This window comes from Pleurodeles waltl, chromosome 9 (assembly GCF_031143425.1).
Source record: "Pleurodeles waltl isolate 20211129_DDA chromosome 9, aPleWal1.hap1.20221129, whole genome shotgun sequence".
NCBI lineage: Eukaryota > Metazoa > Chordata > Amphibia > Caudata > Salamandridae > Pleurodeles > Pleurodeles waltl.
Genome location: NC_090448.1, coordinates 65,897,760 through 65,922,277, shown reverse-complemented (window position 1 = coordinate 65,922,277; position 24,518 = coordinate 65,897,760). Strand labels below are relative to the sequence as shown.

Below are 24,518 nucleotides of genomic sequence, written 5' to 3'. Positions count from 1 at the left end.
CCTAGTTTATCAGCACTGATGCGCCAGTTTCTTGTAAATATGACCCACTGTGTCCTACCTTTACAAAGATTTTGCATTGGGCTTGTGTGAATTTTTTAACGCAGGCTTGATGCAAAATCCTTTATGGGATTTATAAACCAATGCTAATTGATATGTGTGCTGGTTTGCAAGTAAAAGTAATGCAAACCAGCACGAAGTGTTGCTTTGCCGTACTCTGAGTCAAGAGGGGGCTCCTTGGGTAATACATGGGTGTTCTTGTGCATGGTTTTTGACACAAAATCCTTTTTACTAATGAAAGACGACAGGATTTTGCACCAAAAACTAACAACACTTGAAACAGGCATTAAAAGGAGAAATACTTTTATTTCTTTGTTCCAACTTTAGCATGTGTGCTGCACTGTACAGAACACATAAAATGTAGGAAACGTTTGAAATTCAGTCTAAGCATAGTCCCAGAGGTGACTGCACACAGAATGTGTGTGGCGCTGTCAGACATGCATCAACGTCTGAATATGGTGGCTGTACAAAGGGATGTAAGTGTGGGAGGTCACTCAAGTACTAAATGCTTTGTCTGCACCTATGGAAGTGGCTGGATGGAGGGATATGGGGGAGGGTTTGTGCACTATCGTTTTCTTCTGCACCTATGGAGGTGGCAGCACACAGTGGTGTGTGGAGAGGCGATACTCATGCACTACAGGTTGCTTCTGCACCTATGGAGGTGGTAGCATATTCACTTATGCACTACAGGTTGCTTCTGTACCTATGGAAGTGGCAGCACACAGTGGTGTGTGTGTGGAGTGGTTTACTCATGCACTACAGGTTGCTTCTGCACCTATGGAGATGGCAGCACACAGTGGTGTGTGTGGAGGGGTTCACTCATGCACTACAGGTTGCTTCTGCACCTATGAAGGTGGCTGTACACAGTGATGTGCATGAAGGGGAACATACATGCACTACAGATTGCTTCTGCACCTGTGGAGGTGGCAGCAAACTGGTGTGGGCAGAGGGGGCAATTATGCACTACAGGTTGCTTCTGCACCTATGGAGGTGGCTGCACAGAGTGGTGTATGTGAAGGGGACAGGCACGCACTACAGGTTGCTTCTGCACCTGTAGAGGTGGCTGCACAGAGTTATGTATGTGAAGGGGGACAGGCATGCACTACAGGTTGCTTCTGCACCTGTAGAGGTGGCAGCAAACAGTGGTGTGTGCAGAAGGGGGGCACTCATGCAGAGCAGAGTATTATTTTCTGTGTATATTACACAGCATCCCGCTCCGGGGTGTATGTGGGAACACACAGAGCAGCGCTTCTTTCCTGTGTACTACCCAGTACCCTTTCTAGTGTGTGGGGGGCAGACAGAGGATGTTCCTCTGTAGACCACACTGTACCCTGACCCAGCATGTGTGTGGGGCCGCACACAGAAGGGGATGCTTCTCTGTGGGGCACACTTCCACCCTGCTTCAGTGTGTGGGATCTCCCTAAGCAGAGGCTGCTTTCTTAGGGTACACTCTGCCCCCGCTGCTGTCTGTGGGATCTCACACTGCAAACGCTGCCGTATACGGATGCTCCGTGCATCCTGCTCGATTGTGAGTGGCAAACCACAGAGCACAGAACTGTTCCCTCTAAGACCCGGCTCCAGTGTGTGTGGTACAACACCCAGTGGAGGCATCTAGAAGTGATTAGTGCTGAGAAGGCAAGTGTAAAAAGTTTCAAAAGTTTATTGTTACAACCTTTAGAAAGGTTTATTGAAAACTTTGCCTAGTTTTCAGAGTTTAGATTCAGGGCAGTGCACAAACTGGGGCTTCTGAGAACATTTATGCCACATATCCTAGTCTAACACAAAAAGATTGGCCCAGATTTACAAGAATCTGGTGCATCAGTACTGATGGGTCAGATTTCTTGTGCCCACCCACCGCCACATAACAACACCATGGGTGTGCCGTATTTACAATATGCCGCACTATGGTACATATTAGGCCAATAGCGTCAACATTTTTGATGCTAGTGTGACGCTTTGCTACACTAGCATCAAGAATTTTGACACTACTGCAGCAAAGTGCGATTAGGCCCATTGACTTCAATGGGTGCGTCCTTTTAACGCCTACTTTAAGCAGGCATTAAAAATGACGGAAAATATGGTGCAATGAAATACTGTAGATTTCATTGTGCCATTTTTGCAGGCCTTCTAATGCCAGAATGCCCCCTTGCATACATTATGCCTGGCGCAGGCATAATGTATCGCAAGGGGTTGCAAAGTGGCACAATGCATGCATTGTGCCACTTTGTAAATACGGCGTGTTAAATTTTTGCCTCATTGAGCCACATTAGCATAAAAAATGAGGCTAATGTGGCAGAAGATGGCGCTAGGTAAATCTCACCCATAGTTCCTAAAACAATATATATTATCCATGTTTAAAGCAAAACACAGTTAAAAGAAAACAGTGTTGTTTGCAAAGCCACCATGAATTGAACAGCTCTGCAAAATGTAAGCCTGCAGACAAAGATTTTGAATACATTTTGCTGAGCATCAGCACCAAGTCCCTACATACAAGCGCTCATCATGAAGATCTTCAACTTGCAAACCCAGCCAGCTACAGACCAGTTTCAAATGGCTCATTTCATGAAAAACTGGTGGAAGGACCAGGTTTCTTTCAGTTTCACGACTTCCTTAAAGACACAATCCTGATGTAAGATCAGGAACCTGTGTTACGCACTAGTAGAAACACCAAATTTACTCTACTCCTGTCTTCTGGGATGACCTGAAGACAAAATTGGACAGAAATGGCCTCACTGCACGTCATCTGCTGGACCAGTCCGCCATACTTAACAGAACCGAGCTGCACGTGTTACTAGAAAGACTACTTGGTATAACAGGATGTATCCTCAGCTGAATCTCTTTCTACTTGTCAAACAGACCAAGCATCTTCTCGCTTCCCCCACTAATAACCAGCTGTGGCCCGTCCTTTAGGGCGGCGGGGCCACGTCCCCCCACCTTTTGCCCCTCATGAAGAGAGTCTGTCAGGCTGAGCAAACTTCAGCCTGACAGACACTCTTCATGTTCAGCTCAGGTAGCCAGGAGCGAGACATGCGCGATTTGCACAGACTCCTGGATGCCTGAGTTGAACTTTGCTGGGCTGAAGAGGTCACAGCTCCTATGGGCGTGACCTCCTCAGCTCAGCAAAGGTGCCTCGAGGCCCTTCCCCTCGGTGACAAGGGGAAGCGTCACCCATTGACTTCGACCTGGGCGCTTCAGGTTTAAGCCTTGAAGCGTCCAGGGCGAGTGTCAATCAGTGACACCTGGTCACAGAGTGGGGTGGGGTCAGAAGTCTCACTGACCCCATCCCACCCTGTGACGAGGTTGGGACTGCTGCCTTCCCTCACTGGCTGACCTAAGGTCAGCCAGTGAGGGAAGGCAGCAGTCCCAACCCTCCTGGGACCGCCGAGGCTGAAGGTAAGTGTGTGTTTTTTTAAATGAATGTTTGGTGCATGCGTGTATGTTTGAATGTTAATGAGTGTTGTGAATGGATGTGCGTGCGTGTGCGAATGAATGAGTGTGAGTGTGCTTCCCGCCCACCCCCCTCCTTCCTTATATTACCGGCCACCACTGCTAATAACACTGATTTCATCATTGAGTTAGACATAACCCCAGGATTAATCACTTCACCTTAAATATTCAATGACTATCTGAGCCCACTACCAGATCATTTCAAGCCCTTCAACTTGACATGCCACAGTTATGCCAATCACACCTGGAAAACACAAAGGATCTAAACAGATTCCGAGTAGCCAAATGAATCCAAGCCATCGAATAATGAATGCCGACTAACCACCTTGAACATAGCTCATCAAAACAGGAGCTCTTGATAAGCAGAGATTGAATGAGCCATCACGTCCTCATTAGCATGGCCTCTGGAATTTACCACAAGAGAAAACAACATCAACAGAAGCAAGAAACCTGAGAGTGATCATGAACTGGAGAGCATGCCTAGTTTCACAGGTAAACCAAGTTACAAGAAGCACCTTCGACAACAAACAAACCCTTCAACAGATTTTCCCACTTCTAGGATTCAGGCAGAAGCGACAGGCTCCCACCTCCCTCGCTCTAACAAGCCTTAACAATACAAACAGACTTCAATATCAAGCTCACCCTCATTACTGTGAAGACAACAAAGAAATCAGAACAGCATGCAAGGCAACTAATACACATTCATGTAAGTGACCATATTGCACATAATTTTCTACTTATTGTCAGATCACCATCACACAAATCCCTGTGCATCATTCATAACCCATCAATGACAAAGGCCCAGTTTTCATCCAAGTAAAGCTCAGAAGATGTTCACTGAAGAGAGTGCCATGCTTCAGGCTGACACCACCACTGACTTTCCTTACATATATGACACACATTGGTACTAACCCCCTAGTCCCATTTCTATATCAGTGACTAATACCTGGAAGTCTCTAACAGTGTTGGGATCACCCTACACACTGCAGCGGTGGCTCCCCTGTAAGGGATTTTGGGCTCAACTTTAAAGCTCATTAGCGTTTGGTAAACAGTGAAGAAGGTCTCTTTGTCTGCCATTCCCCCTTACCATTCCAGGCCTGGAGCTGAGAGACCATCTGCATGTCTGGGGGACTGTGGCATGAGATGCTCACAAAGTTCTCATCAAGCTCAGAGAGGACTCTTGGACCGAAGTTAACAATATCTGTTCTGCTTTGGGTGTGGGGCTGCACCCAAACAGTCAGGTCATAGTCTCTACCTCTGTCTCACACTCCTTGTCTGCCCACTTTGTTGTAGGCTGCGGTGTGGTCAGTTTCTTGGGAAAAGGTGAAGTAGGAGACACATGCCCAGATTCACAAGTGGCCTGCGCGGCTGATGCATCACTTTTTCTGACGCATTGGCGGTGCAGGCTGCTGATCCATACTACAAGAACACATAAAGCCACTTTGTGTGGCTTTACATGGCCTTGTAGATATGGAGTAAGGCAATGCAGCATAAGTCACTGTTTTGCCTTCTTTTGCATCTCGGAGGCGTTTCCATGGGTCCCGCGCAACACCCATGGATTTTGACACATGGGTGTAAACCTGGAAATGCGTCAAAACCCTACGCCACCGCAGGGGTGGGGTAGAAGTGCATTTTACAGCACACATAAAAAGAGGAAAACTCCTCTTGGGATTGTTTTTGTGCAGAAAGGTGTCCCTTCCTGCACAAAAACAAACATCCCTGCAACACAGGCACCCTTACACAAGGTTGCAAGGGTGCCTGCGATGGAGAGTGGCAGCTATTTCAGTGCCAACACAGAGGAAAAGGACAGGAATGCACCGTATCTCGTAGATACGGCGCATTCCTGCCCTTTTGTTTTGACGCAGGGCAGCACAGCAAGAAGGCTTGCGGCACTGCCCTGTGCCAAAACATTGTAAATCTAGCCTACAGTTTGATGCTCTGCCCTAACCTGGTCCTTTAGTCAGTGGTCTCAATGCCTCACCAGGATGGAAGTGGAGACCAACTCTTCCAGGTACTAGCAGATCTAGATCTGCCCTGTCTAATCTTAGCCCCTTCCTTTTACTTATGGCTATGTAGATTGTGGCACCGTGCTGCATTGTACTAATCTTGGGGTATGGGTGATGCTCTATCATGAATATGGATCAGAAGCATTTCATCTATTTATCTAGATTATAAGATAACACGTGACAGAAAGATAGTTTCACTTGGATGCATCATCCCAAGCTGATGAGAAGTTCAGGCTAGGAATAGGAAATTACCCTCCAGTGACAGGAAGTGCATGCAAGTAAAGGTGAGCAATACCCTATTTCTAGATCTGCTCTAGAAATGAATCCAAACCTTTTAGTTCTGACTTGACAGTGCAGTTGTCTGCAAGAGATATCGTTAGCAATTCTTTTGAAAATAAATAAAGTTGGGATAGCTCCACCCAGAGCAGTGTTTTCTTTCACCTCAAGCTACTGGGGGTTGGTGAATCATTTTGCCTTTGAGGAGGCGATTCTACTGGGATGTATGAGAGGCTATTTTACATCTGAAAAGGACACTTAGTTATCACTGTTTGTCACACTGAATTCATAGGCTTCACTATGCATTCCAAATCCAAACAATCTTTTTTTGCAACTTTTTAAATCCCAGTATCACCAGAGCAGCTAGGGCAGGCTTTAATGTACTATGTAGACTTTTTCATGCAACACTTTGTGAATACCTTTGTAATTTGAGTGGACACATTAAAGGCAGAGTTAATGGCTTTGCAAATGCTTGCTTTTTTCTGTCCTCTCTTAAAGACTGTAACTATTAAATGGTTTGGTCACGAGTGCGCATAATGAGTTAATAGCATATCACAATGTTAGTAACCCAGCACTTTGGGGCGGTATTTGAATATCTGCAAACAGTGGCAAATAAGAATTAGGAGCGTAAACTGAGAATATATTGTCAGACATCAAGCCCTGTATAGCATCCAGCAATCACTGTATGATACGTGGGAACCTGCAGCCCCTGTATAAAAGCCTGACTCAAAGTTACTTATTGCAGATTATACTTTTTTCCTTCAGGTCTGGAAACATCCTAGCTCTTTCAGAATGACCCACACACCAAGGATTTACGCAGGGTTTGGGGAGGGTGATGTTGTGAAAATGTAAAGTAGGCAGGGGTGGCTCCTCCATTTAGGCGGAGGAACGTCGCCCCCCTGCCAGCAGCAGCAGCTGCAAAACCTTTCAAAGAAAAGGATAATAAACTAAGTTTATTATCCTTTTCTTTGAAAGGCAGTGGGGCCACGGGGGTGACGTGCACTGAGGGGAAGTGCTGTGCACTTCCCCATCAGAGCGCATGTGTTTGGACGGCTGGCTCGGGCTGTCCAAACACACATGCGCACATGGCTCGCTGGGCTGGAGAGAGCCTGCACGGGCTCCCAGTCTGCCTGGGAGCGCCTTGGCTGGGTGCTCTCAGCCAATGGCGCAGGGCGGGCTGGGAACTTGTGCCTGCCTGGAGCGACGAGGGAGAGCGGAGCAGCGCGGAGAGAGGTAAGTGCTTTTTTTAATGTATATTTTTAATTAAATTTTTACTCTGGCCTCCCGCCCCCCCACGCCACACCGCCCTGCCCCTTCCATGCAGCGCGAGCTGCAACTGAATGTATGTAACACAGTACTCCCACTATGCATTATATGGATACTGTAAATCACCTCGTAGGTCCATGACCTTATAAATGAACTCAACCTCCCGCCTTGTTCCTTCATTTGGTCACAAAACTCCTGGGTGACTAGCAATATTCTTTTTTTTTTTTGCTTTCATACATTTCTATTTTTTTAAGAAAATCAGGTGATCACTTAACATATGTTTACCATACAACATTTTCAACAGTGTACAACATAACCAAAAGGTATCTGCCCATGATTCGGTGGGTGACATAAGCCTGAAAGCATACTGCAGTCTATGCAATGTTATTTTAATGTACAGCAGAAGTAGTTTATCCCTTTGAGAAAATCCTTATTACAGATGAGTTGTGTCATCTCTATTCATTGTAGTAGCTGAACACATGTAATAGGTTATTACAGCTGAATTGTAACACCATAATGCTTGCTGCCAGCAGCCAGGGTGACAGGCAGTCCACAGAACATAAGTAAAGCTGTGGTTTAAACAAAACAATAGCTGGGTATTTGTTCTTCTTTCTTGCTTTCCTAAAGTGAACAGCAGAAAGTAGATTTTCCCCACACAATAAGTCATTACAGGAAGGATAGAATTTTTGAATATACTATACATTCTGAGCTACAGCATTTTCTTAAACTGATTTACATGAAACGAATTAAATTTGTTTTGCAACAGCATAATAGCTGGTTTTTGTTTAATTTGTACTTCAGATTTTACCTTTTTTCTTTTTGTCTGAAAACATACTAGTTCTTTCATACATAAAAGGAAGACACCAACATATAAGCACTTTGTAGGAAGAGTGATGGATGTGGCCATGTGTTATAACAAATAAAGTAGCCCCTGCAGTACATGATAAGGATATTACAAGTCACCTCGGAGTTCCATGGTCTTATAAAGGGACAGAGCCTTCTGCCTGTTCTATTTTGTTACTGAACTCCTCTGGGACTTGAAATATACTTACGACACAGGGCAGGGGGTACTTTATCACATATACAATAGAGTTAGGGCCTTCATCTACATTATAAGGCTGTAGATTTGTAAGACAGTATAAACAATACAGGCCATCCTATCTGCAGGATCTATAGTTGTTTCTACAATTTTTATCTTATAGCCCCATGTGTGATTTGCTTAATACTTTACATGGAAGATAGGAAGGGACAAAGCTATCATTGGTAGTAATTTGTTTATGTTTCATTCCTCGACATTACATTTTGGAAAGTAATTTGCAATTATAGTTTATATAGTCTTGTCTTTCAGATATAGAACTTCTGTGTGTGCCTCTTGCCCTATTCTGCATCACAACCCATTTAAGCAATTACCTTATGAAAGTCTCAGTCCACAGTGCTGCCGTCAATTTCCAAGACATGACTATCTGTCTTTTCACATGGGCCATCGCCAGTTATAGAAATCTGTTTTCTTATTTTAACACTGGGTTCAATTGAATTGGATTGGATTGAACTCATTTAGATTGGACTTGATTGTATAGGATTGGGTTCAATTGTGAGGACAGGATTGGATTGGCTGGATTGGAATTAATTAGTATTACAATTGGATAGGATATAATTGGATTGAATTGGCATTGGATCCGATTGGATTTCACTGGACTGGGTTGTATTAAATTGGATATGATTTTATTGGGTTGGATTGGATTGGATTAGATTGGTAGAAGAGATACTATAGTTCGTGGTTTTTGGAAATATATCACTATTAAATGCAAGCAAGTTTATTACGTGTATTTACTACAAGGTTGTAGTCTAGAAGTAGTCAAACACCTTTTAGCACTGGTCCACATGACCCTGCCAGTTTGATATGCACCACTTAAGGAAAGAGATAAAATATTCTTTCATGTATCTTCTTTCTTCCACATCTCGTTTGCCCCATGGTAACTCACCTCATAAGTAGTCACTGGTAACAGAACTCATTCAGTCCATTCCCTGCCGGCTCTATCTTCACCCTGACCAATCACCAGATGGGTAATGTAACCATCATTCACCTTCTAGTCTTCATCCTCTTTGCGTGGCCCAACAGTCTGGCAATGTTGAGCAACATGACATCGGTGGCCGGGACTTGCATCATATCACAGAGTCATACAGAGTGTTGCTCTCAGAATATGCAAATGTCACAATCATTAATTCTCCATGAGACTGCGCCACCTCAGAATGTGGTTGCCATTTTGTCATGTTGTAGCTGTGCTGTCTTGTCTTTGTGGAGGTAAGAAAGTGATTTCGATACCACTCGCACTGTCACCTGCACATGAGTGGGCATTTCAATGAATACCTGTGTTATTTGTGTGTGTTTCTAAAGGAACAAGCCAACTTACCTAGCAGCCATTGAACATCAAGTTCATTACTGGAGAAAGACACATGGACACCACTTTAGCTGAATATCTATTAGTCATAGGTGCAGGCAAAGTGCAATGTTGCAATGCCTGTGGCATATGATTGAACTCTGCCATATCTTTGTGTTTGATGGGGTGGTGGATCTTTTCAATCTATACTATATAGTCGATTCAGCCAGATGTGGGTCCCACATATGGTAATTAAGACATCAGAAAACTTTGCAATAGCATAGAACACTTCTTTATCATGTTGCAACTCAGCTAGAATGCCAGGGAAGTTTTGCAAAGCACAGAACTGATAGCTCCCAAAGGCCAACATGTGCATGAAATAAAATACCTTCACATGTGCTTGGAGTGCTTGAGATTACTCTGTGTTCTACCAAACTGCAGGGCCTACTTTCTGTTTTAGTTCATAGGAAGTCTGCTTCCCTCCATGGGCAGTCACTTACACTCCACTCGCTGTTCAAGCATTGTGGCTGTATCCATATTTATCCACTTCCCTCCTCTTATTCCTCGTTGCGCTCTGTTGCCATTGTGTGTTGCCAGCAGCAGGAAAATGTACTTTAAGCGCTAGACATTCTAGCTTCATGCTTCCCTCAGTATATGTCTTCATTCAGCAGAGTAATCCTAACTGTATACATCTCTAGCTCACCTGCCTTTAAATATGTTAATATGTGTTTTTCCCATTTTGCCTAAGGAGGCACGCCCTAACTTTTCATTTCTCCAACACTGTACCATATAAAACCAAAATATAACTCAAGAACCTCTAGCGCCATCCCATGAGGAGTTTGGAGGAGGGGGGAAATTATGCACCCAGCCTTGCGGTTTCCAGGGTCCCATTCTCCTTCAGCAAAATGTATTTAAAGCTTTTTCACTGCAAGCAATATTGCAGTCTTCTATAATAATGAGGGTAGATAGCACGGGCACCATGCTTTCTCTTCCTCTGGAGTACTTTAACTTTGAATACTTAGAAATAAGTACTTATGGCACCTGGCAAACATAAAAGCAACTTAGGGCCTGAATTAAAGTTTATCCTCTGGCCTCGCAAAAACGTCCACACCTGAGAACTCCAATGAGAGCAGGGCTGGCCTTTAGCATGGGCGAGCTGGGCCCACACCAGGGCGTTGACATATCTGGGGGCACAAGGAGCTGTCTGCATGAAGATTATACAGTACTCACCCTCTCAAGTGACTCCAGCAAGTTAGCCCATCCTGTACTTAAACTAGGTTTTTAGGTCTCAACTCTTCCCGGCACACATGCGCTGTCTCAAACCGAGACATGCTGTACCTACTTTGTGGGCTTACAGCCTACCTATAGGCTTCTCATTTGCTGGCATCATTGTCGGTCCATTTTTCGTTTTCCCTATTTGTCAAGGGCATGCATACGTCATGCCTCTTCTGGTACTTGGCCCTCCCTGCGAGCACCAGCCAACTACTTTTATACCTACACAGATGTAATTTTCATCCATTGTTTTGAAACTACTTTTTTCTTTTTTTAAATGGGTGACTGTTCTTGCATCTGGCAGCACTTTCCGTGGAGACAGGATTCACCAGCTTTCTCTTGACTTTAAATGTTGAGGTTTACGTGAGTAGTGCAGTGACAGTTGGCACAAGCTTATCCTTGCAAATAGTCATGTTATGGAGTGTTAATACAGTGCAGCATTACCAATGAATGGGATTCACAGCGCTTGATAGTCTTAATTTGTGGGTGCTTTAATTTTAAGCCCCCAAATGTTAATGGGAAGAGTGCACCCTGTTTGGTACGTGGTGGTATTTGAGGGTCTGGTACATTACCCCCTCACTCTTGCGCCCAGGGTCGGGCGGGCAGCTAGCCCGAGGAGTTCTGCCTCTGGTCCTCCCCTACTAAGATGGCGGGCCCTATCCGCTTGAGTTGTTTTCGCCTCCTTATTTGGTGCAGCAGGACACAGCCCTGGTGGGGTGGGAGCATTCCTGTCTGGGAGTGAGGGCCTGCACAGCTGGAGGGTGCCCCTCCCACACAAGCCCATCCTACCCTTCCCGTCTGTCATTAGATTTAACAATGCATTGCCAATACCTGTAGTTCTCCGATTGCCGGGACCTATTGGCTTTACCAATGCTTGTTTCTTGTGCAGGCACCCTATTAAAATCCTATTGCTCTCCCATTTCCTTAACACCCTCTACCCCGTCTCATCTACAATGTAGCACTGGCAGGAAGAAGCTGTGGGTGATTCAGGTGAAAATGGGAGACGCCTGGATACAATAGTCCCTCCACACCCCTCCTGGCAAAATTTACTTACTGGCAACAGCAAGGAAGAAAATGTTGGACAGGACAGCAGACAGCTGGGCAGGAAGGTCTCAGCTGAAGCTGCTGAACCTCTATAAAACTAACTGATAAATATTGTTTTCTAAACGTGAAACATCTTACATATTTCGGGTCACAATGTCACAAATACAAAACTACTGGGTTACTCGATTACTTATATTTTATTAAGTCTATAAGGGAGAGGATGCTACGTTATGGCATCATACTGGGGAGCCAGGTTTGAGTCCCAGCGTCAGCTTCACATCTTGTGATTCTGGGTAAATCGCCCATGCTTAAATGAATTTGACCTTGTGTAATGTGACTGGTACTCTTGTAAATGGCCGAATTTTTGCTATATAAAAATATTGAAAAAAGCTCTACCATTTGTCTTTGCATTCTGGTATTTGCACTTTTGTTTCTTCTCACCATAGATAGAAGACTACCAGTACCCGGATGTGAAGAACATATATATTTGCTAAGTTGATGGAGAAATTGAATTGTTGTTTGTGTGTGTCAAGTTACAGGCTACAACTAGGATGAAAAAGGAGAGATTAAGGAGTGCCATATTTGGATCTGCCCAGGGTGTTATTCATGCAAAGTCTGGCCCTGACTAAGCGAGTCGTTTTTACACAAAAAATCCTTCTACAACATTTGACCAACATTGCAGGCAGACACTGCGATTATTTCATTGGCTATTGATTGCACCTGTTCTACGTTACTTCTGGTTTTGATTTTCTCTTGCAACAAATGAATATTTGATGTGTGGCCCTTTAAAGGCGTAATGCTTCAGGTTCGCACAACCACACACAAATAAACACATCAAACATTCACAACAGTCGCACATAAGTCTGACATTGTGAAAGTTTTACAAGCATTCTGGGAGAAATTTTATACCATGCAGCTTGCTAGTACAAATTAGTAGGGGACGTTAACCTTTCCAAACATTTTTGCATTTTTTGTACTAAGTTACACACTGTGCTTTCTGGAGCATTGTGATTCAAATCACTATGCAACTTGCAAAGATTGTAACTTTCTATTTGCAATTCGTAAAGATTATATAGCTAATGCTTGTGGGGGGGGTTGTGTCACACTGATGTGTTGTCATTTAGATTGCTTGTTTGCTACACTTTCATACTTCGGTGAATTTGACATAGGCGTGTCAGTTACTTGCAACTTAACAGACTTTGTTCACTTGGACATAGGTTTAAACATTCTATTGTCAATAAACCTAACTACTGGGCTACCCTTCCTCTTCATGTTCAATGTCGCACTAGTCAGTTTTTTATGCCCGCCATCCCTCTGTTGGTAATTTGCTCATTGTTTTAAGAACCCCCTTGTTGATTCCTTGTGGGGGTGAGGCCCCAGGAGGCCCCACCCTTCTGCATATACCAATGATCTCCATGGTCCTTCTTCTGGCGCTCATGTAGAATTTTGTTCAAAAAACACTGCTTGCTAATTGCGAACAACAAGCCGTACCACGTGTTAGTTGCATGTCTAACAATGTGAATGCCATATTTGGCAAAGTTTCACCCACACAGCAATAACTTGTGAAACCATACTCTGGACTTTTGTTATAGTGCGAGTTAAGATCCTGACCTTTTAGTGTCCTGGATTAACAAATACTCCCATTTCATAGCACCATGTCCCCACACCCACACTTTAATAATGGTAGACTGGGGATATGGAGTACCAGACTACTTGAGGAACATAGCAAGTGTGCCAAGTAAAGAAGCAATGCCACAGTGCTGAGAAGGGTTCCTTCGGAGCACCCCATGCCCAAGTATGGTCTCCTGAGCCCTCAGGATGCTTTCTTGGTAATTTGCTTGTACTAAAAAGACATGCAATAAGCAATGAATTCCTGGCTCACTCACGCTGAGTAGGTATGAATACTCTACTATGATAAGCACCAAAATCTGCTTGAAGATCCGTAAGTTTTCTTTATTGCAAGAACTTGCAAATGAGAAAAATGAGAACTTCTTCATGGGCCATACCGGGCTTTCAAAAAACCTCATTGAGGGTAATCTGTCTGACCACTATCCGGCTCATAATGGCATAATGCGGATGTAAATGTACATGCTTATACATTACATTTATATATACTGATCTCTGAACTGTCCACACCTCCACAGTATTCATTTACTCCTTGGTGCTATAGGCAGAGGGGAAACAGCCTAAACAACGACTCCAGAACAACGAGGTGTATTGTCCACGAAAGCGGAACAGCACTTTCGTGAACGAGACTGTTTTTCTCTGCCTTAACCACGCATGTCCCGAACAACGAACATGCGTGGTTAAGGTACCAGAAATCAGACTCAGGATTGGGAGAGGATGCGGTCAGGTAAGTGGGGCTGGGGTAGGGTTGAGGGTAGTTTTAGGGGCAGGGTGGGGGTAGTTTTCGTTTTTAGGGGTGGGGGGTCAGGATAGTTTTAGTTTTTTAGGGGCAGGGGTGGCGGGTTGGGGTAATTTCAGTTTTTAGGGGTGGGGGGTTGGGGTAGTTTGAGTTTTAAGGGCGGGGTGGCGGGTTGCAGTAGTTTTAGGGGGTGGGGGTGAGGGTAGTTTTATTTTTAGCGGTGGGGTGGGGGGTCAGGTAGTTTTAGTTATTAGGGGCGGATGCGGGTCAGGGTAGTTTTAGTTTTTAGGGGGGTGGGTTGGGGTAGTTTAAGTTTTAGGGGCAGGGGTGGGGGTCATGGTAGTTTTAGGGGTGGGGTCGGAAGTCGGGGTAGTTTAATTTGTGGTGGGGTGGGGGGTTAGGGTAATTTTAGTTATTAGGGGTGGGGTAGTTTTAGTTTTTAGGGGTGGGGTTGGGGTAGTTTGAGTTTTAGGGGCGGGGTTGGGGGCTCATGGTAGTTTTAGGGGCATGGGTGGGGTTCGGGGTAGCTTTAGTTTTAGGGGTGAGGTCAGGGTAGTTTTCCTTTTTAGGGGCGGGGAGGGGGTTGGGGTAGTTTTAGTTTTGGGGGTGGGGGTGTGGCGTTGGCGTAGTTTTAGTTTTTAGGGGCAGGGGTGCAGGGTTGGGGTAGTTTCAGTTTTTAGGGCCAGGATGGGTGTCGGGGTAGGATTGTTTTTAGGGGCAGGGTAGGGGGTTGGGGTAGGATTGTTTTAGGGGCAGGGGTGGGGGGGTACGTGTAGGATCGTTGTAGGGATTGGGTGGGAGGTCCTGGGTGTTGCATGCTGGAACCATGCATGCCGTTCCATGCATGCCTTTACCAGGCATGCCTTTACAACGAAAAATCGTTGTTAAGACTTTCGTGGTTAAGGCATTTGTGGTAACAACACGGTCGTTGTTCCGACCGCTTTGTTCAGGCACACGTGGTTCCAACATTCGTTGTTCCATCGTTTTTTCCTAGGCACAGCTTGGCAACTCCTATCCCCCTTGGAGACCAGGTCTTTATTCTGTAAGTAGCCTAAAAGAAATACACAAGTGTTGTGAGGAACATGGCCAATTGGGTTATGAGCAGGAGTCTTGTCTCAGGGTTCTGCAAGTGCTCAATGGGCCACCACAGTTCACCTTGGATGAGGAGGAGGTTGACAACAAAGGGCCGTCTCAAGAAGAGAACCACATACATAGCTGTGGTGGAGGGTTCCATCCTCACACACTCCAGGGGGAGTCGCATGGAATGCGGTGAAGCTGCTGCAGCTGTCCATCCCACCATCAGATACCAGCCCTCCTCTCCCATGGATCATATCAGAACAGGCAAGAGAGTGCAGCACTTCTTCCAGAAACTAGCAGAGATAATCAATTGCCACGAAGTTGCTGCTTTAGTGTAAGCTCCTGAGGGCCACAATCCTGTCTTGTGCACTTTACCTATGGTAAAGCCCTTGGTGACCCCGTCAACCTCTTCATACATTTTGAAGAGGGGAATTTTTGTTAATATCCCTTGACAATTTCTTGACATGTGAGAATCCAGGACAAACAAATTACAGCATTATCTACATTCTTGGTCACCAAGAACAGAGTAAAATATAGATGATGAATTTGGAACATGACGTGTAACAAAGACCCCGAGGGATATGTAGTTTTCATGTGGAATTCACTGACACCTCAAGTCACCCCATAAGAAATCAACCAATGAGGTTCTCCAAAGTCCCACTGCACGGCCCAGATGATCAAGTATTCAAGCCTGAAGCAGTAGAAGATCTAAAAGACCTGAGGATGCCACTCTACTCCTTTTCTTTAGGGTTATATATACTCAGTTACTGCTACAATCATTGTCTTACTGATCCTTGGTTGTCAAAGTCTAATTAGCAACTTATCAAATGGCCATAAGATCCTAAACACTTTTCCAACTGGGATGTCACTTTCGCCCTCATTACCATGATCATGAAGGGTTGGATGTGCAACTGGGCATAAACTGGTGGATCCAGGTTGGCTATCCTTTGCTCCTTTAGTAACAAATGCACCCATGATTTTTTTTCCTCTCCTGGAACTCATCCAACTGCAAAGATACATTGACAAAGTCCTTCAGATCCTATTCTAGTGTTACAAGATTTTCTTTTATAATGTATGTTGGAACTAAACTTTTCTCTAACAAAGAGGAATATAATTTGGGCTCAGGTTATGCAGTTGTAATTCCACCTGCATGACCGAATTTTATCATCCTCCAATGCTCTAACATTTCAACTTATTTTCAATTATACCTTGAACAAAATTCTCCCATGTCAATTTAAAAGTCAATCCGAATTGATTTAATTCAGCAAAATGAGCGAAAAAGCTACAGCCTCCCTGATGTTATAGCAGAGAGGGATCTGTGAAATCAGCTTAGCCAATTTCTCAGATGTAACTATGTCAGTGTATGCAGTTTTTACTTGGTGCAGAAGATAGTTGTAGGCATAGCCTGGGAAGACGGCCAAAATAAAAGCCCATAAACCCAAAGTGATGGTTTGAGTTATCTAATGTGGGATTCGCTCCTGGGCGCCATTATCATGGATGTGAGCACTATCCTAGTACTGGCACCCTTATTCTTGGCTCTTGAGGTCTGATGGGAAATCTGACACTGGTCAAGGCGAGAGACTGCCTCTGCCTGAGGATGCAGATACATTTTTGAGAAAGCGCATGGAATAAATATTTTGGAGATTATCAAGCCTTTGACAGGTGCCTCCATTTTGTTTAGCCCGTGAAGGTGTCATCCACCCCCCAAACAACTGTAAAACTTTGTATATAACAGAGTAACCTAACCTTTTTCAGTGATGTCACTGTTGCCCATATCAAAGGGACTCATTTTATCTAACTCTAATGCAGAGGTCTTCAAACTTTTTGTTGCCGGGACCCCCTCTTAAAAATATTTAGGTGTAAGGACCCCCTCCTGATAAAAATGTCTAGAACCTGGTACTCCTCATCATCAACAATAATAAACATCTCCATTTCGCACAGCAAATAATTTTTACTGTGAGGAAATAATACTGAACAGTGTTTAGCAAACCAAAGATCAGTGAGTGTGGGGCGTGGTCAAGGGTCTGGCTAAAAACAAAAGTCATAATTTATGAGGAATTGACGTGGGGCAGCACCGCAACTCTTCTTGCCACACTGCCCCACGCCAATACAAAAGGGCAGGAATGGACCGTATTTATGAAATACTGTGCATGTCTGTCCTTTCCCCCTGTGATGGCGCACAATTGTTGCCTAGTGCCAACATAGACAGGATTGTATTTGTGCAGGAAGGGGCAGCTTCCTGCACAAAAACAATCCAGAAAGGCATTGTACCTCTTTCTACATGTGCGGCAGAACGCAACACACACGGAACGAGAAAAAAACAAGGAGAAATTAAAACATTTCTCCTCATTATGCCTGCTCTGGGGAGGCGTAAGGTTTTGGCACTGCTCCAGTTTACGTGATTTTGTAAATCTGTGGCAGCGTCAAAATCCATATGGGTTGCATGGGAACACCCACCACTACACCCGTGGAATGCCTTCTTGATGCAAAGTAAGGCAATGCAGCGGCTTGCGCTGCTTTGGCTTACTCCATATCTACAAGGCCATTCAAAGCCACTCAGGGTGGCTTTGCGTCACCTCATAGGTATGATTGAGAGGCTTGTGTCGCTGGAGCATCAAAAAAGTGATGCTCCAGCAGCACAAGCCTCTCATAAATAAACCCAAAATATTCTCTAAATGTTTTTAAGTCTTTCACCGCCAGGTAGCTACATATAAAATAACAGCCAGCTGAAATGAAAAATAAATAAAATAAAGTTCTTACTCATTGGGAAATGCACTGTAGTGCATTATGAAACCTCTATTAGTTAATGCACTGCAGAGGTCTGTGTTTAACCGGAGAGCAACAGAACTAAATCTTTGTTGGTACAGTTGAGAATAGTGACTTGTGCATTTTTAGTGCCATGATGTCACAGCCTGTGACAAAAAGCACTGTGAATATATAAAAAGGTATTATTTTATACTTGCATTGCACACAGTATAAGATAGGCCACTACAAAAAGGTTTATTATAAAACTGTGCTTCTCTTTATATAAATGTTCACAACCACAAGCTACATTGGCATAGGACTCCCTATGGCTTGCGCCTCAAAAGAAGCCTGTTTTGGCTCATTTGCAGAAACTCCTTGATTGATGTTTCATACCTAAAGGCGTGAGCAGTGTGAACAGTCCCACCCCACTTAAGCTCTATTTGAAGTGTGCGGTAAGGTACATTTCTGGATGACCTGGCTGCAGTCTGCTTCTTCGGCTGCTATACTGGTGAACGCTCGGGATGTGGGAAATCTAGGCAACAATTTCATGAAATTTGCGATGTTGATTTGTTTTTAATATGGGAAAAAGGGTACTAAAATTTTAAAAAAGCAAAAATAAAATGTAAACCAAATATTTGCAGAAAATATGTTCCCGTGTCAAAGTATTGTGATCTTCTTGACTTTAATTTTCAGTACTTTAGGCGGCTGATTTTCAGGGACACAGTTAAGGACTGACTGAATCTTGTAGAAGTAATGTATGCAAAAGAGGTTTGTTCAAAACCCACTGAATTTAGGCCTGCCGCGAAGCACATCCTTCTCTTCTAACAATCATGACACATTTATCAATTCATTATCGACCGCGCCTTTGAAAAGGACAGCACGATGCTGTAGATCTTTTTTGTGCATAAGGAAATTAAGTTTGTGTGCTAAACTTTTCTGAAATGTCAATTGCCAAAAACAATTGTAGGAGAAAAAGCATGTGCAAAAAAGTTTTTGCAAAAGAACAAACTCAAAGACTGATTTTTGTCTGTTTCTTTTCAACAAAACAAGTGAAATAATTCTTCGGAGTATTTTTAACCTGCTATTGAGGAAAACATTTGTAGAGAATTTTTATACAAAAAAAAGTATTTTTTTCCGGAAGATGTTACCAGAGATATAACCAGGCAGTTTTAATCTTTATTTACAATTTAAGAAACTGAAATCATCCTTTTGCCTGCCACACCTTTTGACATAATGCAATAATGCAACTCACAACTACAGTGTAGGCTGGGGGTGTCAACTTTGTAGGTCTACCTCCTGCTTTTATGAGTATCACATTTTTGGAAAAGAAAGACAAAGAGTGGGGTAGCTGGCAAGAGATGGTTCTTCAAGCAGTCTGCATAGAGCCCTTAAGGAGTGGGTGGACAGACTGCACACAAGGGCATCACAGTCCAGAACAGTATCTTTTGTCGGTGGCAGGCTCTTTGCATATGACAGGTACAGATACAGTCCACAAGGTGGGCGTTCTAGCCACCACCAAGGGCCCGGCCGGTCCAGATATTACCACATGTCCACCAAAGCCCTATCTTACCCAGATTTTCATCTATCTTCATCTATGCAACACAACAATCGAATTAAAAACACTTCACCGATCTCTCCTAGTTGAAATGTAAATGCATTGATTTAGAGGGTACAGCTGCATTGTCATAGCTGTCTAGAACCCTGAAATTTCTCACTTACACCTCCTACTTGCATGAGCACCACAACACAATACAGTGTAACCACTTCCACCTTCTTTGGCCTTTTGAAGATCTCACCATCTGTGACATTGACTTCTCCACTTACTGCTCTGAATCACCTAACACTACTCTGATGGCCTTTTCCTTATTCTTGGGGGGGCACCACCTTCCTACCACATTATCAGCAAGCCTCATTCCTCATGCAGTTCTATTCTAAAACATCATCTAATCTACTTTCTAACCATGGAGATATGTGTATAATTCTCCACTTTTACCTCTCTGAAATCAGTTGAACCACCACCACCACCACAGACAAGGAAGAGACTACCACAATCTCTGGCCTGTCTATTCGTGACCTCGCAAAAGCTACCACTGTCATCTCTTCATTATCCCTTCTTGAACCATCAACTCTTCTTCCCTTCAGTATGTAGCTTCACGTTCAATTCTACCCTTCTAACGTGATCATACCAAGACTACATCACAGCTGAGCTGATTCAAAATTTTAATTACGCTTGGAAATTAGCAAATTTCATGTTGCACAAAGTGCTTAAAATTCATGAAATATCACATTAAACAATGTTGTGTCATTTTTCTGCCATTTATTATTTGGTGAAGACTTGAATACAAACAATTCTTGTTACGTGACATTTTCTGTTCGAACCAGTCCCCTGCCTCTATCTCGTCATTTTGTATGTAAGCTATGCCCCTGCTTGAAAATAAACAAACCACATTTTGAGCAATTTGGATAATTTTGCTCAATATTCACATTTTGTGAAAACAAATTATGCCCTTTCAAACACTTTGTGGCTAATGTGCCCCAACAAATCGTCCCGAACACCAACGCCACACCCTACAACCGACAGGCTCTTACTAAGCCACCACTATGACCCACTGCAACTCAAAGTACCACCACCTCCATCTCATGCCTTTCTAAAGCATCAGAAACAGAGTTGCCAACACAACAGTATCTCCTAAGAGGTTGTTGTGTGCTTTACATGCCAACATATTTTATTTCCACATCCCTATTCCTCCATGCTGAATAGTGGCCATTTCTTCCCCTAAGTTCATTAATTTGCCACCACTGTCTATAAACAATCAGAGAAAGTCAGGAAGAATAACTTCTGTGTGGGGGAAAGAAAACAACGGCCCCTGCTGAACAGATTACTGGATTACATACCCACCAGTGCATCACTTAGCAACAGACATGTAGCAAGATTATGTTTTTTTGATAGGATTGTGCATCAAGCTAAGAACAAATTGTCCTCACTTCCCAACTCAAACGTCTCAGGTCCTCAGGGATCTCAGAGTTACACTGAAATAAATGTGTCTGAGCGACTCTTTCATAATTCATCAGAAATAGATGGGCACTCAACAGCTTCTGGAGTTATACAATTTCACACTAGTCCTTTAGAATATGTCGCTATCAGTGCTTCAGCTCTTGATGCTTGATAAATTGCTTTGCATTTTGAACGAAAGTGCTGCTCCTTTCACCTTGTGAGGTTCTTGGAACATTCACACAAGTCAGCCCCAGTCTTAAAAGGGCCATCCAGGGAATGACGTCATAGGTGACCTCAAACTCCTAAACATTCTAGAATGCCATTTGTTAGGGATATAGATCTGCACAAAGAGAAGTGTATCTTTTTTCCCTGCGCTTGATTGCCCTGTTAAAATTCACAAAGGGGGCGGGGAATTCATACAATTACCTTCCAAGTACCTTGCTTTGTAGCCACAGTTTGGGTGGAGGGCATTTAGCATGTCCTTGCAGTGCTTTTGCGCTGATGCACCCGCATCTGCGTTAGGGCACAAGCACCTGGATGAAATATATTCCTTCATTTGCCTGGAGCAATACCCGTATGCAAATGGAAAAGCCCAATCCACACTGTTCTAGCACCTATTTTCATCACCCAGTGGCTTGTAAAGAAGTGGGGTGCAGTAACATTCCATGCCCCTTTTGAAATAGGAAATTCCCCTGGGAGCAGAAAACTGGGAGGACATGCATGTGGCCCACCTAGTGCAGAGTCTGTGATACTGTCTCAAGTCTTCACACTGGCAACAGTGATTCTCACAGTGCCGATCAACCACCAGTTAAAGTCACCACCTTTGCTGAAAGGCACCCACAGCTCCATTATACTGCAAACAAGATCACCATATCTGTAGCACTGATCCACAGTGTCTACAAAGCTGAGGAAATTGTCACCACATTTGCACCTGTGCTACCAAATAATCTACAAACCTCCAAACAAGTTATCCACATTCAGAGTGGTGCTTCCACAGTTTTCCTGACATAAAGGTCCCCCGGTTGAAGCACTGCTTCAGTAGTTTCCACAGACCTCCAGACAATGTCACCACATTTGTTGCCGTGCTTCTAAATCTCCAGAATCAAGCCCACAGGCTGACAAATTTCACCAAAGGATCTATAAACCTGCAGAAAAGGTCGCCACCTTGCCGCACTGCATGCACTGTTACCTAAGCTCCACAGAGAAGGTCACCAAATGTGTAGTAGAGTTTGCACTTTTCTCACAAAATCCTCTAGAATAGGTTGCCTCATATATAGCTCTGCTTCCACAGTTCTTATGACCCTCACATGACCATGAGATTGTCATTACATTTGTAGCAGTGCTTCCCAATCCCCATTATCCTGCAGATAAACTCACACATCTCACCACTGTTGCCAAAAAAAACATAAACCTTCAGACAAGGTCACCACCTTTGCAGCAGAGCTTGCACGATTCCTACAAAATCCTCTAGAATAGGACACTCCATTAATAGCTCCCCTTCCACAGTTCCTACCATCCTACCAACAATGTCATCACACCTGTAGTAGTGCTTCCAAACCTCCATAATTTTGAGGACGATGTCACGATATGTTATGCAGATTTGTAGAGTGCACTATCAACTGGGAGGGCATCTTGGAGCTGAAAGCACCAGAGCTGCCAAATTATGTTCTGACCGCTTGAATCTGCAGAAAAGGTCACCCCATTTGCACCAGAGCTGTCCAAGTATCCACAAATCTCCAGAGATAGCCTCCAAATTTGCAGCAGTGCTGCCATAGATTCTGCAACTGTCCACAAAAAGTCATAACATTTGTAGCAGTTCTACAGTTACACAAACCACCAAACACAGATACAACATTGTCAGCAGTGCTTACAAGTCAAATGTCTCTGAATTCGTAGTTGAGCTTTCAAAGTTCTAACAATCCTCTAGGTGAATTCTCCACATTTATTTAGGTGTGCTTTCACAATTCCCATCTATTCTTATAGAAGTGTTCCTCATTTGTAGCAGTTGGGTTCACGGTTCTCACAAACCTTCAAAGATCTCCGTTCAAGTGAAAAACATCATTGTGTCTGTTCTTTACATGTTCTGTTGGCCTCTCTCTCCCTCTCTTTGCAGTGGTGGGACTTGGATCCAGAATGGCATCCTCGAGGCTGGCACTACTGCTGGTCTCCCTAACCCTGGCCAATATCACAGGCATCCTGGGGCAGTCACTGCCAGGAGAAGGTCGGGATCAGACGGACAACCACCTTGATGGGGTGCTGCAACGCGCAGAGAACATCATCATTAGATCCATACTAAAGAAAATAGAAGAGGATGAAGAGAGCACGCCAGGTATGCCCCATTTATTTCTTTATATGTTGCTTTATTACTCTTTATTTTTTAAGGCAAGTATGCAAGTGTGGAAGTTTAAGCTTAAATCCAAAGCAACTTTCTTAAGTCTGCAATCCCAACAGATGCTCACCACATTCAGAATGAGGGTAGGTTCATCTATTGCCATCTAGTCTTCTCTTCTTTAGTACACACACCCTTTTGTGATCTCTCTCTGGAAGTAATTTCCATTTAAGTATATATATATATATATATATATATATATATATATACATATATATATATATATATATATGTATATATATATATAGACTAGCAGGTCGAAACGCGTCGGTGGTGATGATTGGTGATTTCTTTTGACTGCAAATAAATATAAAAGCACATTATTTCTCCTGGAGTGCAGCATTACAGTTGTTATCAACTGGTTGTTTTGAGAAAAAAAATAAAACAAATATATATATATATATATATATATATATATATATATATATATATATATATATATATGTATATATATAAAAGCTACTGGCGGTCACCACTAGGTAGTTGTAGTAAGGACCATGTTTCCACAGAAAAAAACATTTTTTGACTTGCCTATATTCTTTGGTGCGTTTTGACGAATCTTCACCAAATTTTCCCCAAATAAGTGTGGCAGTGATTCTTGTTACACATGTAACATTCCGGGGTGATCCGTGAAGCGGGGGCCGAAAAAAAAGGGGTGGGGTGGAAAAACTTGCATTTTCCATGTTAATTCCCTTAGGAACTTTAGATACGTCTACAGCCTGAACCACTGGACGGAATAACACCAAATTTAGCAGAAAGGAAGCTTTCGGTACACAGATCACGCTTTCACTTATTTGGTGTAAATCTATTCAGTAGTTTTTGATAAATTGAGGGAAATCCAAATTTGTATATCTCTGGCCACAGTGACTTCACAATTATTTCATGAATATTTTACAGAAATTCATGAATTTCCATGAATACGCATGCGAAAAGAAGCTCTGTAATTGGCTGACAACAACTTGACTAGGAAGTTGCGGCCGCCATTTTATGTTTTTTTAGTGCATGGTCCCCAGGGATAAAATTCTAAATTGAAAGTGGCATAAGAGGTCAGGGTAAAGGTATCCTGACCCAAAGGGTGTGATATAGGTGTGTTTAGGGGCAAATTATGACTTTGAAATAATTTTTCTAGGCCATGTACGATATTTATTGACATTTGTGAATCTACGCAAATTTCACAAAATATTCGTGAATTTGAAAAAAA

General features: G+C 43.4%; 1 protein-coding gene across 1 annotated transcript in view; it reads left to right on the top strand.

The window, feature by feature from the left end:
- The window catches only part of TRH (thyrotropin releasing hormone), a 69,916-nt gene that overhangs the window by 12,864 nt on the left and 32,534 nt on the right, over positions 1 to 24,518 (top strand). Inside the window, exon 2 of the mRNA XM_069206306.1 lies at positions 23,042 to 23,257. Coding sequence (XP_069062407.1) covers positions 23,062 to 23,257 — 196 coding nt within the window. The 5' untranslated portion in view covers positions 23,042 to 23,061. The remainder of the gene's footprint in view (positions 1 to 23,041; positions 23,258 to 24,518) is intronic.